Source organism: Bufo bufo, chromosome 6 (genome assembly GCF_905171765.1).
Source record: "Bufo bufo chromosome 6, aBufBuf1.1, whole genome shotgun sequence".
In the NCBI taxonomy this organism is placed as follows: domain Eukaryota; kingdom Metazoa; phylum Chordata; class Amphibia; order Anura; family Bufonidae; genus Bufo; species Bufo bufo.
In genome coordinates, this window is record NC_053394.1 from 72268318 (window position 1) to 72282015 (window position 13698).

Consider the following 13698-nt stretch of genomic DNA (forward strand, 5'->3'; position numbering starts at 1 on the left):
TATATCTGGACTTCATCTGATACATTTCTTCTCTATGTGAATGAGAAAACGCAACGCTCTGCGACATTGTATCCACTTCTGAGAAGCGTCAATAATCGCACACAAGTCGCGTCATGTGATTATACCCAGCCGGGCCCTGAAACCGCATGTGACCGGTTCGTAGCTCCCGGTCCACACTGTGCGGGACAACCCCCACCCCCCTCGGCCTGTCAGCTGCGAGCAGGAGCCCGGAAGTAAGTGGAACCCCGCCCCTTTGTAACGTAAAACGCGACGTCGTAAAGAATAAACTCCCGCTCCAAGATGGCGGCGCCGCCAGATGAGGCGAGCGAGTCGGTGAAGACGGAGCCCGAGCTCCTGGAGGAGGTGAAGCAGGAGACCCCGGGCTGCAATGACAGCGAGGAGACGGCGCTCGGCAACGGGAATGGAGTCTCTCCCAAGCCCGCCAGTCCCCAGGCGGCTGCCCCGGCTGCCGTCACCCCTCAGGCGGGGAGCTCGGAGGCGCCGGACCGGCAGACGCTGCTCGCCGTGCTGCAGTTCCTCAAGAAAAGTAACCTGAAGGAGTCGGCGGATGTTCTGCTCCGGGAGATCGGCGTCGTGGACGGGGAGGACGCGCCGAGCCCCGGGCAGCAGGACGGGGCAGAGCAGACGCTCCTCAGCCGGGTGACCGCGGGGAGCTCGTCCTCAGCGGCCGGCGGGGGAGCCACCTCCAGCAGCGGCGCCAGTGCGGGGGGCCCGGCGAAAGGTGAGCAGCCCGCACATCACGGATACTACACGGACTCTTCACATATACATGTACTCGGACACCTGCGTCCGTATTCTACCTACTGATCACATAGCAGTAGTATCAGTGTTACTACTCATTATATGCATGGACTGCAGGTGACTGACTATATAAACCTATCACACATACTATATACATGGCAGTACTGTAGTAATGGAACTGTTGTCACACTGATACTCCGCTATATATATTATATACATGGGCGGCAGGTGACTGACAGCCTGTATATACCATACTAATGGGAATGTTACTTGTACCCAATAAAGGTACTAGAGATGAGCGCGTCTCATATATTGAAATTCATTCACTGGTAAAAGGTGAATTGCATTATGGATTCTGTTACCACGGACCATAACGCAATCCTATGACGGAACGCAAAACGGAATGCCTTTAGAGGAATTCCATTATTCATTCCGGCATAATAGAAGTCTATGGCCTGCAAAACGGTTCCGTCCCATTTCCGTTATTCAGGGGAGAACTGACTCTGGCATTCAGGGGAGGACTCGCCTGCATAAAGGAAACTGGACGGATCCGTTTTGCAGCCCATAGACTTCTATTATGACGGAATGAATAACGGAATTCCTCTAAAGGCATTCAGTCATAGAATTACGTTATGGTCCGTGGTAACAGAATCCATAACGCAATTCACCTTTTACCAGTGACTGAATTTCAAAATATGAAACTCGCTCATCTCTAGTCATCAATATCTGATCATGGGGGTCCGACACCTGGGACTACAGATGAGCGAATGGACTTCGGATGCTTTATCCAAAGTCGTTTTGCATAAAACTTTGTTGTAATACCGCACTGAGCAGGCGCTCCGTACAGTATTAGAATGTATTGGCTCTAATGAGCTGAAGTTATTACTTTGCGAGGTCTTGCGCGACTTTGTGTAATAACTTTGTGAATTATTACTGTAAAACCTTGATACCGCTCCGCACAGTATTACAAAGTTTTATGCGAATCGACTTCGGATGAAGCATCCAAAGTTGATTCGCTCGTCCCTACCTGGGACCTGCGGCGATCAGCTTTTTGAGAAGGCGCAGATACTCCTGTAAGCGCTGCGGCCTCCTCTCTGCTCCCCAAGCGCAGCGCCGTACAGTGGCCCTGCTTGGTATCGCACTCTGCCCCATTCACTTGAATGGGACTTCAGCTGCATGTGTCCTAGCAGACCACGGCGCTCTAATTGTGTTGCATAAACTCTTTTTATTTTATTTAATCCATACGCCATCCTGCAAACAAAATTCTACTACGAAGGCCGTGAACAAGGTTCTAGGTTAGACCGAAACGTTGGCCAGTGGCTAAATAGGATTTTCCAGATGGATTAAATAAAATAAGTTTCTGCAGCACAATTACACAGTGCCGTGGTTTTTTGTATATATTGGAATCTAGTTTACCACTGAGCGCCGCTCTCACTAGAGGAGTGCTGAGAAGGCCGCGGTGCTCACAGGGGCGCTGATCGGTGGGGGTCCCGGTTGTCTGACCCCCACCGATGGAGGACAGGTAATTAGTTGTAAAGTCTCGGGAAACGTTTTTTTTTAAGCTACGCTCCGGCACACAGAGCGGATCACTGTGTTTTGTTTACTTGTTAAATATATCTAAAAGGGGAGACAAATGATGCCAGAATGTACAGCCGCATCAGTAAATGTGGGACCCAGAGTATTAAGGAGGTTACTAAGGGCTCATGCACACGGCCGTTGCCTGGCCATATTGCGGCATGCATACGGCGGGTCTGCAATACACAGGTACTAGCTGTGTGCATCCCGCATCACAGATTGCGGACCCATTCACTTGAGCTGCAGAACGGAGGCACGGATCGGAAGCCCACGGAAACACTATGGAGTTCTTGCGTGGGTTTACTGTACGTGCCTCCGCACCGCAAAAAAAATAATGCATGCACTACTTTGACTGTCGGATGCGGATCGCGGACTCCATTGATGTGAATAGGTCTGCGATCCGTACGCAGCTTCCCCACAGTCGGTGCCCGTGCATTGCGGACCGCAATTTGCAGCATGGGCCCGGCCAGCACACGGTCGTGTGTAGAGATAAGAGTCCCTTCCCCCACCCACACATACTGGCAAAGTCTCATGGCATGCTGGTGCCTCCAGTGCTATGTTGTCCGCTTTCCTTCATGGCCATTGTGGATTAGTTGTAGGTGTATATTTCATATAAGACGACATATTTCTCACTATATATTCATGTTACTCTTTCCAGCTCCAGTAAGTAGTGGCCCCCAGGATCAGCCAGACGTCAGCGCCGTTCTGTCTGCGTATACCCAGCAAGGAGATCCTGCCCGGTATGAGGACTATTACAGCGGTCTGAAGAGATTCATCGAGTCTGTCCTGGACTGTCACCGTGCCGAGCTGTCTCAGTTATTCTACCCGCTCTTTGTACACATGTATCTGGAGCTCGTCTACAACCAGCATGAAAACAAGGCAAAGTCATTCTTTGATAAGTGAGTACAATTACAAGTGTGGCCGCCCGGCTGCAGGAGGTGTAGACACTGCGCAGTAGTCAGGGAGTTTGCATGTTTATTTCCATAGGAAGAAGATGGTGTCACTGCCAGGCTCTTTTTTTTTTTTCTTTTTTTTTTTACATATTGGAACCCTATTTGCCTGATCCTTTCAACCAAGGCAGATGTTGGGGCCGTCAACACCGGATTCTGCACCGTTCTGTACACCGACTGGCAAGGAGATATTGGCCAGCCCTAACCACCCAGCAGCGGAGTGGCAGTTCTCCCTTTTTACAATGTCTCCATGGGATTAGAGAAATATTGGGCCATTTATCAGCAGCTTAAAGGCTATGCACACCTTTGAGGGCATTATTGCATTATACTCATTTTTTTTTTAATTGGTCTTTTAACCACTGTCTTTGTGCAGCTTTCAGTTTATCTAGTAGCAGGATCTGAATTTTCGTTCTGTTCCATCAGGCAGCTCCGCTGAGGGGACTCCTTATCTCTGACCTGACATTATAAACACTCGTTATAGCTCCATTCCTGTCTTACTGTGTGTGTTTGACCTTTTTAGTAATTTAGAGATAAAGGTGATTAGAGGACTGTAGGATTCACACAGCTCGACAGTTAACCCTTTGTGACAGAATGGCTCAATATTTTTAATAAAGGCCAGCTAAAGGTGTACATAGCCTTTTAGGGGTTTGTTCCATCTCCTCATTTCTAAGCAAGATGGGACTCAGCATTGACCACCAGGTAGCCGGCGCTTCTGTTTCAGTATCTCCCATTGCAGTTTATGGGGACTATGGAAACAATGTAGCACGGCAAGCTAAGCGGTTTCCCTAACTCAGAATTAAAGCCACAGAAAATAATGCACTATAATAATAAAAAGCATAAGATATGGACTAAGCCCTCACTTTGATGTGATAAAAATCTGAGACTCTTAACCAATACATCTGTGCCCACCTACCCAGCGCCAAGGTGGTCTCAGTTCAGGCAGATCCTACACTAAACCTGCCTAAGCCTTTATGCATTTGTTTTGGAGGGCCCACACTGCACTTATAGTGTGTTGCACCCAGTTACCTCTATGTGCATCAGCCACCAATGAGAGGAGGCGCACACACCTGTATGTACCACCTAATCAAGGTCAACGTGATTTGTCTAATTAGAATAGCTTTCTGTGCTGTTTCTGCAATGGGAGCTATTGAAACAGAAGCGCTGGCCGCCTGCATGGTTTTCTGACCCACTAATAGTCGGTGCTTAATTCTGTCTTGCCTTAGGGATGGCGGGATGAGATGACCCGTTCAATATTATGACTTTATAATTAATGATATTGAATATCTGTTATCAGTGAGACCTCTATGACTAGGTGTAATCTGTAAGTGGTCAAGCTCTTTGCAAGCATCTGTAAGATTCTCAAGTATTTAAATGTTCCCCCTCGTCCTAATTATGACTGAGTAGCGGACATATTTCTTCTATGTAATGTATTTCCTTTTTGCGATTTCCTGTAGGTTTCATGGAGATCAGGAATGTTACTATGAAGATGATCTTCGGATTTTGGTCAGCCTGACTAAAAAAGAGCATATGAAAGGAAACGAGACCATGCTTGACTTTCGGACAAGCAAGTTTGTTCTAAGAATATCCCGGGACTCCTACCAGCTTCTGAAGCGCCATCTACAGGAGAGGCAGAACAATCAGATCTGGAGTATAGTCCAGGAACATTTGTATATTGATATCTTCGATGGCATGCCACGTAGCAAGCAACAGATTGATGCGATGGTGGGCAGCCTCTCCGGAGAGGCGAAAAGAGAAGCCAACAAAGTTAAGGTTTGTGCTAGTAATAAGAGGGAGGTATACGAAAAGGGGACTGTTAAATATGACCATAATTTAAAATGACCCCCTGATAAAATGTAAGTCAAACTTTTGCCTGGAAGAAAGGGGTTCGCTCCAGCCCCCAAATCTTACTTTGGTCCCTGCCAGTCCAGTGGTCTTGTCTCTACCGGTTGCTGGCATGTTTTGTGCAGTGAACAAACTATTCTCACTGTAAAGTAGCCACTGAAGAGAGCCTTGGCCCAAGTGAGTCTTCAATTTCCATTCCATCCACCATGACGGCCACAATGAGAGATGCCCCTTGTCCTCTGTACGCGCAGGAATGCACAGAGTTTAAACTGCCCCCAACTCCCTCCCCCTCAGTGTTTTTCCTGCCTCTACGGTGTTAGCACGCATAGAGTCCTCCCTGTGGGGAGGTGGAGATCAGCAAAGAAGTTGCGTTCATCCCTGACTGCCTTCCTGCGGCAGGGGCTAAGGCTGGGCAGCAGTGCGCAACGTGGACGCTCGCCCCGGCACATGCTGGGACCTGCGCTCCCTCTTATATCACAGTCTCCCTTCCACTGCGGGTCGGAAGCAGACCGCTGATGCCGGATTCATGTAGGACGCACGCACGAGCGAGCTAGGAGTGCGGCGTCCTTTTGATCTTACAGCAGGCGGGAGGCGGCAGAACAAGGGCGCATAGTACTGGGAGGTGCTCCTGGATGACATCAGATGCCAGAAAGTGTTTAAAAAGTGGCGCTCATGGAGCTGTGCATCACCGCCACTGTCTACTCCTGGGGCTCCTGCATCCCGTCAGATGGGTTCTGACACCTCTCTGGCTGCACCTACTGTGAGTTCCCCTAAGGGGAGTATTGTTATCTTTTTGTTTAGATATAATGCTTAGAAGCGGATATTTGGTTGCTCTTCTCTGTTCCTTAGGGAGCAAGGGATACGAAGTCTAAGTCAAGAGCTCTAAAGTGCACTACCTGTGCCAAGAGACTATCTGATAACTATAAAAAGTTGTGCAAGCAATGCATTTCTGACGTCTTAAAAGAGGAGCAATCATCTATCCTGTCCGAAATGAAGTCTTTTATCCAGGATGAGATTTTAGTCTTCCCTAGCATCTCTGACTACTCCTAGTGTCCCGCCTGCCAAAAAACAGACTATCCATTCAATCCTACTCTGATGCTGAGGACATTGATGAACATACCTCTAGACGAGTGCTTGAGGAAGAACTTTTCTCAGAGGGGAAATTGTAGAGGATGATAAAGTAATTATTTCCTCAGATGAAATGGAAGAGTTACTGAAAGCAGTTAGATCTACCATGGGCTTAGAGGATACTACCAAACCTCATACGGTACAGGGTGAGATGTTCAGGGGGTTTACGTACTAAAAGAACCAAAGTATTCCACATTAATGAGAATATCAAAGATATGATATTGGATGAGTGGATTGAACCTGAAAAAAAGACTAGGGGTGTCCAAAGAGTTCAGGAACAGCTTACTATTTGATTAGGCTGAATGTAAAATTTTTGAGATGCCCAAAATTGATATTCAGGTGGCAAAGGTAGTAAAAAAGACGGCCTTACCATTTGAGGATTCGTCACAACGAAGCGATCTGATGGAACACAAAGCAGATTCTTTATTAAAGAGAGCATAGGAGGCATCTAGGTTTGGTGTAAAAACCAACATTGCGGCTACATCCGTGGCAAGAGCCATGTACTTCTGCTTGTCAGTTAGAGGATCACCTAAAGAACAAAACTCCCAGGGAGGATATCATAAATTCCGTACCGCTATTAAAATCAGCAACTGCTTTTTTGGCAGATGCCTCGGCGGAGTCTGTACATTTTGCAGCGAAAGATGCAACCCTTTCCAGTGCAGCCAAAAGAGCTTTATGGATGAAAGCATGGTCTGGGGATAAAACCTCCAAGTCTAAACTATGCTCTATTGCCTTCTCAGGGGAGTTTTTTTGGCCCAGTGTTAGATAAGATACTGGAGAAAGCGGCTGACAAAAATAAAGGGTTTCTGGAGGAGAGAGAAGCAAAAAAGAGACCCATTAGTCAGTTCCCTTCACAATCTAAGCCCTACAGAGGTAAGGGTAAAACATGCTGCTGGAGCTACCCAAAAGGTGGAAGGGGGAGAGGATTTATCCTTAATCCCCAAAATAAACAGCAACAAACAATGACGCCAAAGTGGGAGGCAGTTTGAAGAATTTTCTAAACCAGTGGATTCTGGTTACGTCAAATTCATGGGCACTAAACACCATAGCCCAGGGATACAGAATAGAAATTTCTTCAACGCCTCCAGAAAAATTCTCAGTTACCACCCACAACAGAGGTATACGGGAAATTTGGCAGGGAATTCAGGATTGAATCAGATCGGGGGTAGTCCTAAAGAGGAAGGAGTTCTACTCGGGCATCTTTCTAGTAAAAAAAAAAACCGACAACACATTCCGCACAATAATCTAAAACCTTTGAACAGATCTATAGTATACAGGAGGTTCAAGATGGAGTCAATTGCATCTATGATTTCACTGATTCCAAAAGGTGCCTTTATGACGTCAGTGGATCTAAAGGACGTCTACTATCGCATACCAATTCATCAGGCCTCCCAGAAATATCTAAGGTTTGCAATAGGAGATCCTGGGGGACTCCCATCACTTTCAGTACGTAGCCCTCCCCTTTGGTATCTCATCAGCCCCAAGAACATTCACCAAGCTGGTGGTGGAAATGATCGCCTTTCTACGCATTAAGGGAACCAATATCATCCCTTAGCTAGATGATTTCCTAATAATTGGCAATTTCAAAAGAAGAAACCTCAAGGACTACAGAAGTTATAAGTAACCTTTCAGGTTTAGGATGGGTGATGAATCTAAAAAATAAATCAATACTCGCTCCATCTACAAAAATAAGGTTCCTGGGCGTAGTTAGGTTCTCTTGGATACAGAATTTACCCCAGGACAAAGTAAGAACTCTCAGACAAGTTAAGTCTCTTTCAAAAATAATCCAGGTGTTCCATTCGGAGGGCAATGAGCCTGTTAGGGAACTTAACCACATGCATAAACTCAGTTCCATGGAGTCAGGCCCACACAACAATCATGCAGTCATGGATGGTGAAGAAATGGGACAGGAAACAGTCGCCCTTAGACAGGACGATACAGGTGCCTTCAACAGTCAAAATAGACCTAGACTGGTGGCAGGAAGAGGAAAATCTGCTCCAGGGTATAGAATGGCTCAGAAGCTCAGGTCATAACCGATGCCAGCACTTCAGGTTGGGGTGCAAAGGTAGGCAACCAGTTTTTCAAGGGAGACTGGCCAAACAGCATAAAAGAAAGATCCTCAAATTTCAGAGAGCTGAATGCAGTCCTTATGACGCTCAGGCAGTAGACCTATTAAAAAAACAGGCATATGAAGGTCCTCTCTGACAATATCACGACAGTGGCGTACCTGAAACACCGGGGGGCACGAAGTCCGATCCGCTGGCGGAAGTACCAAAAATAATAATTTCCTGGGCAGAAGCAAACAGCGGTCTACCTAAAAAGGTCAGTGTCACGGATGTAGTAGGGGAGAACACCAAAAGACAGCAATAAGAAAGGGGAAAGACACTAGGCCTCGCCTCTAGGGAAGGAAAAGGGTCACCACCTATAAAACCCTGCTCCTGGCCCTAACTTCTATCTGTATGGGCTCCTCTCGATGGTAGAGATGCCCATACACAGGAACCTAGAAAATCCTGGTGACCCTCGGATGCCCTGAAGGTAATGATAGGGCAGAGACGACCCATTCCTTCCCTGGTGAAGGAACCAGCATCTCGCTGAGGCCTAGTAAACAACAACAAGCGGAACACTTAACTTCTGGGGATGATGGATGAACAGGACTTCAACAAGAACCACACTCCAGCTCTTCCAAAACCAAATGAAGCTATCCGGAACAAGAAGTGATGGGTAAAGTCAGACTAAATAGGGGGAGGTAAAGGTCACATGATCCACACCTGAACAGGAGGTGTGGACATACTAGCAACACAAAGTGAAACCAAAAGAGGCTCAGATCACTTGTGTGCAGCCAGTCTTTCAGACCTTCTAACACCTTTCACAGGTGTGACAGTCAGAGAATGGACATTAAACTGTGACCTATTTCATGACATCGCCTCCAGGTGGGGACTACCAGAGAGGACGTGTTTGCCTCCAGGGAAAATGCCCAGGTCTGGCAGTTCTGTTCACTAAATTCAAAAGAGACGGACTATGGGCAATAGATGCCCTATCAATAAGATGGGATCTAGTCTATGCTTTTCCACTGATTCCTCGCTTACTACAGAAATTACAGAACGAAACAACAGTAATCTTAGCTCCCCACTGGCCAAAGAGAAGCTGGTTCTCAATCCTGAGGCAGTTGGCACTATAGAAGAGCCTTGGAAAATACCCTTCCCGGAGAATGTGCTCTCTCAGGGCCCAATAAACCACCCAAACCCCCAGATCTACAATTTGTCAGTCTGGATCCTGAGAGTGAATCACTCAGAAGACAAGGTCTTTCAGACAGAGTAGCCCTTAGGCTACATGCACACGACCGTATGTGTTTTGCAGTCCGCAAATTGCGGATCCGCAAAAAAAAAGTTACTTTTCTTTTGCGGATCCATTGCAACAATGCCTAAAATGGACAAGAATTTTTTATTTTATTTTTTGCAGGGCTACGGAACGGACATCCTGATGCGGACAGCACACTGTGTGCTGTCTGCATTTTTTGCGAACCCATTAAAACGAATGGGTCCGCATCCTATCCGCAAAAAAAAACCAAAACTGAACGGACGCGGAAACGAAATACGTTCGTGTGCATGTAGTCTTACTCTTAAGGCAAGCAGGAAGAGAATCACATCAGCCATTTCTGGAAAAGATTTTGCAGTTGGCTGGGAGAAGATCATCTGAACACTTCTCTGCCGGTTAATAAAATACTAGATTTCCTGCCAAATGGACTAGAATTGGGCCTGAGGCCTAGTACTCTTAAGGTCCAAATATAGGCCTTAAGCACCTTTTACTATGCTAGTCTCGCAGAACATGGATAAGGAGATTTTAGGGCGGCCTCTAGGTTAAAACCAACCTTAAGATCTAGGATTCCTTAGTGGGATCTTAATACAGTATTAGAGGGGCTAACTAGGCCCCCGTTTTTTTCCTTATCTGTGATCTCTATTAAACATCTGTCCTTCAAGACAGTTTTTTTTCTGATGGCCATCACTTCCGCCAGACTAAGTGAGATCCAGGCCCTCTCCTGTGGAGAACCATATCTTGGGGTTTTTGAGTATCGAATTGTGCCAAGACTAGATCCTGGGTTTCTCCCCAAAGTGGTTTCAAATTTTCATCGTGAACATGAGATGGTAATACTATCTGTCACCAGCTACCCAGAAAAGGAGGTAGAAGAGAAGATGCAACTCCTGGATATTATAAACACCATAATACAGTATCTAAATGCAGCTAAAAATTTCCGGAAAGACTACAACCTGATTCAGTTTGGCTGAAATAAGGGAAAAAAGCTTTCCAAAACTTCGATAGCTAGGTGAATCAGATCCACTGTAGAATGCGGCTACCCCCTTCAGAACAAACCTTGTCCGGAGGGTATAAAAGCCCATTCTACCAGGGCTACAGCCTCTTCTTGGGCAGAAAGAGCTGGTGTTTCATTAGATCAAACTTGCAAAACTGCTACCTGGTCAAGTCTCAACACTTTTGTAAAACACTATCGTGTTAACCTTTCTGCCTCCACAGATTTAGCTTATGGACAAGAGATTCTGCAGGCGGCTTCCCACCCTATTTAAATATTTTTGTTCTCATTGTGGCCGTCATGGATGGAATGGAAAACCGTAATTAGTCTTACCGGTAATTCAGTTTCCTTCAATCCACCATGACGGCCCATATATTTCCCTTCCCTTACAAAAAAAAATATATAAGGTTTTACTTTATATATTACACGAATATGGGTCTTTATTTGAGTATAAAGTGACTCAAAGGGGACACGCACAAAATTGCTCACCTACTTGGGTAATTTGTAAAAGCAATGAGGAGGAGGGGTGGAGGCAATTTAAACTGTATTCCTGCCCCTACAGAGGTCAAGGGTCATCTTTGTGGCTGTCATGGTGGATTCAAGGAAACGGAATTATCGGTAAGATTAATTAAAAAAATTGTATTCTTGTTTATAGGTGTTCTATGGTCTTCTAAAAGAGCCAGAGATTGAAGTGCCTTTGGATGATGAAGATGAAGAAGGGGAAAATGAGGAAGGCAAGCCGAAGAAAAAGAAGCCAAAAAAGGATAGTATTGGCTCAAAAAGTAAAAAGCAAGACCCTCATGCTCCTCCACAGAATAGGTGTGTGGATGCTTTTCATGGAACAGAAAACTAATCTTTTAAAGGCGGTAGTCTCATGGCTGCAGCCCCTGTCCATAGGTGCCATTAGGGCTTATGGAGGTCATAGAGGGGGTCCTCTGCTTGGAGCCCCTCTTATGACCCAGTTTAAAAGAGCCACTTACTGTCCATTCACACGTCCGCATCCGTTCCGTAATTTTGCGGAACATGTGCGGACCCATTCATTTTCAATAGGGCTATAATTTGCTATCCGCATTTGCGGATCCGCACTTCCGTTCTGCAGAAAAATAGGACGTGTCCTATTCTTGTCCGCGATTGCGGACAAGAAAAGGCATTTTCTAGGAGAGTGCCGGCGATGTGCCGGTCCGCAAGATGCAAAATGCATGCAGACGTGTGAATGGCCCCTAAAGGGTTTCTGTCACCAGAATTGACCCTCTTAAAACTGTCTGACATTAGTGATGTGCTAATGTCAGCTGAATACAACTCTATTTTTATGTTTATTGATGCCCCCCTTACGGCACAATTCTTACTTTTGTAATATGCAAATTAGCCTCTAGGAGTAGGGGGGGCATTGCGCCTGCTCCTAGAGGCTCCGTTCTCCCACCTCATTCCACGCCCTGCTGTCTGCGATTGACAGGCCAGCGTTCGTTTTCTCCTGCCGGCCCTGTGTGCTGGGTAAGTCTCGCGCCTGTGCGGTGCCGTTTAGCCAGCACACAGGGCCAGCAGGAGAAGACTAACTCTGGCCTGTCAATCACAGACAGCAGGGCGTGGGAGAACGGAGCTGACATTAGCACATCACTAATGTCAGACAGTTTTAAGGGGGTTAATTCTGGTGACCGAAACCCTTTAATAGTGGTTTTCATTCGGGTGCACTAGTTGACAATTCATTTCAATGGCTGCATGTAATCCTACATTTTCCCTCCCAGTGGGCTCAAATATGGCTGACAGTTTATATATATTATTATTCTTATTCTTATTCTTCCGTGAGATTGTAAGCTGCTGCTTTGCAAATTCTGACTTTATTTCAAGGGAAGGTTTTAATCACCCATGTTAATGTGCTTGGGAACCCCTAGAACCCCCTGATTGTTAGTATGGGGAGTATGCCATTGCCTTCCAGGATATCTTGTCAGCTCTGCCACTCCATACAACTGTGGTACCAAAAATGGCTGAAAGAGTGACTAGATGTTGTATCTCCACTGATGTAACATTTATTGTAAATTTATATGTTTAACATTGTGCGACTTTCGTCTCAAATTATGGCAAAGCAGACTTCTGCGAAACTGACTTTCAGAATTCCTCTTGTGATAAATTTCCCCCATTGTGTTTCGTGTTGCCAGGATTCCTCTTCCAGAGCTGAAAGATTCCGACAAACTCGATAAAATTATGATCATGAAGGAAGCTGCAAAGCGCGTGCGACTTGGTCCTGACTTTTTACCATCCATCTGTTTCTACACATTCCTCAATGCTTATCAGGTATGTTGGAAATGTCACTAGTTGATATTTGAGTGCTATTAAAATTCGTGGACTGGGGGGGGGCGTGGCCAACTTCCGGCATGAGCGCACGCTTCTGAGTGTAGCTCTGAGTCCCGTTTAGAATCCTGCTCCATCCTGATTAAAAAAACAGCTGCAAAAATAGAGTGGCAGGTGCAGAAGAGGAGGGGAACCACCCGCAGGAGTAAGATGAGCCCAAGCAAGGCGCAAGCGGCGGCGGAACGGCTCAAAGAATATGCTAGAGCCGAAAGCCAACATGGCGCTGCGACTCCATCTAACTCGCGCGCCCCAGCGACTTGTGGCAACCCGAACCTACAGCAAGACCCTCCCAGCAAGGAAGAACCCGAACTCTCGCCTAAGCTCATGAGCTGCTGATGACTGCTATTTCTATGTGCCAGACCTCTCTCACGAGTAAAATTGAGGAGGTGAAGGTGGATGTTGGGCTCCTCAGACACGATGTGCAGCAGCTGATAGAGAGGGCGAGACAGACTGAGCACAGGGTATCTGAGCTGGAAGATATCACCCGACCAATGCAAGCTAAACTGTCGGATCTGGAGAAGAAAGTACATTTGTGGCAGCAGAAATGCGACGATCTGGAGAATATATCCAGACGTAACACTGTCCGAATCCTAGGCTTCCCGGAAAGGACAGAAGGATCAGATCCGGCGACCTTCATAGAAAAATGGTTTAAGACCATGTTCCCTGGGGCCGCGTTTTCGGCGACATACGCCGTGGAGAGGGCTCACAGAGTCCTGGCAAGACCTCCTCCCCCAGGTGCTCCCTACAGACCCCTGCTAGCCAGATTCCTGAACTGGAAGAATAGGGATCTGC

The 13698-nt window shown here is 46.6% G+C and overlaps 1 protein-coding gene across 1 annotated transcript in view; it reads left to right on the top strand.

Moving 5' to 3' along the window:
* Positions 1 to 295: 295 nt before the first annotated feature.
* TAF5 (TATA-box binding protein associated factor 5) overlaps positions 296 to 13698 on the top strand; it is a 31651-nt gene continuing 18248 nt past the window's right edge. The window contains exons 1-5 of the mRNA XM_040435525.1: positions 296 to 742; positions 2996 to 3236; positions 4742 to 5057; positions 11216 to 11379; positions 12714 to 12849. Of these exons, the coding sequence (XP_040291459.1) occupies positions 301 to 742; positions 2996 to 3236; positions 4742 to 5057; positions 11216 to 11379; positions 12714 to 12849 (1299 nt within the window). The 5' untranslated portion in view covers positions 296 to 300. The remainder of the gene's footprint in view (positions 743 to 2995; positions 3237 to 4741; positions 5058 to 11215; positions 11380 to 12713; positions 12850 to 13698) is intronic.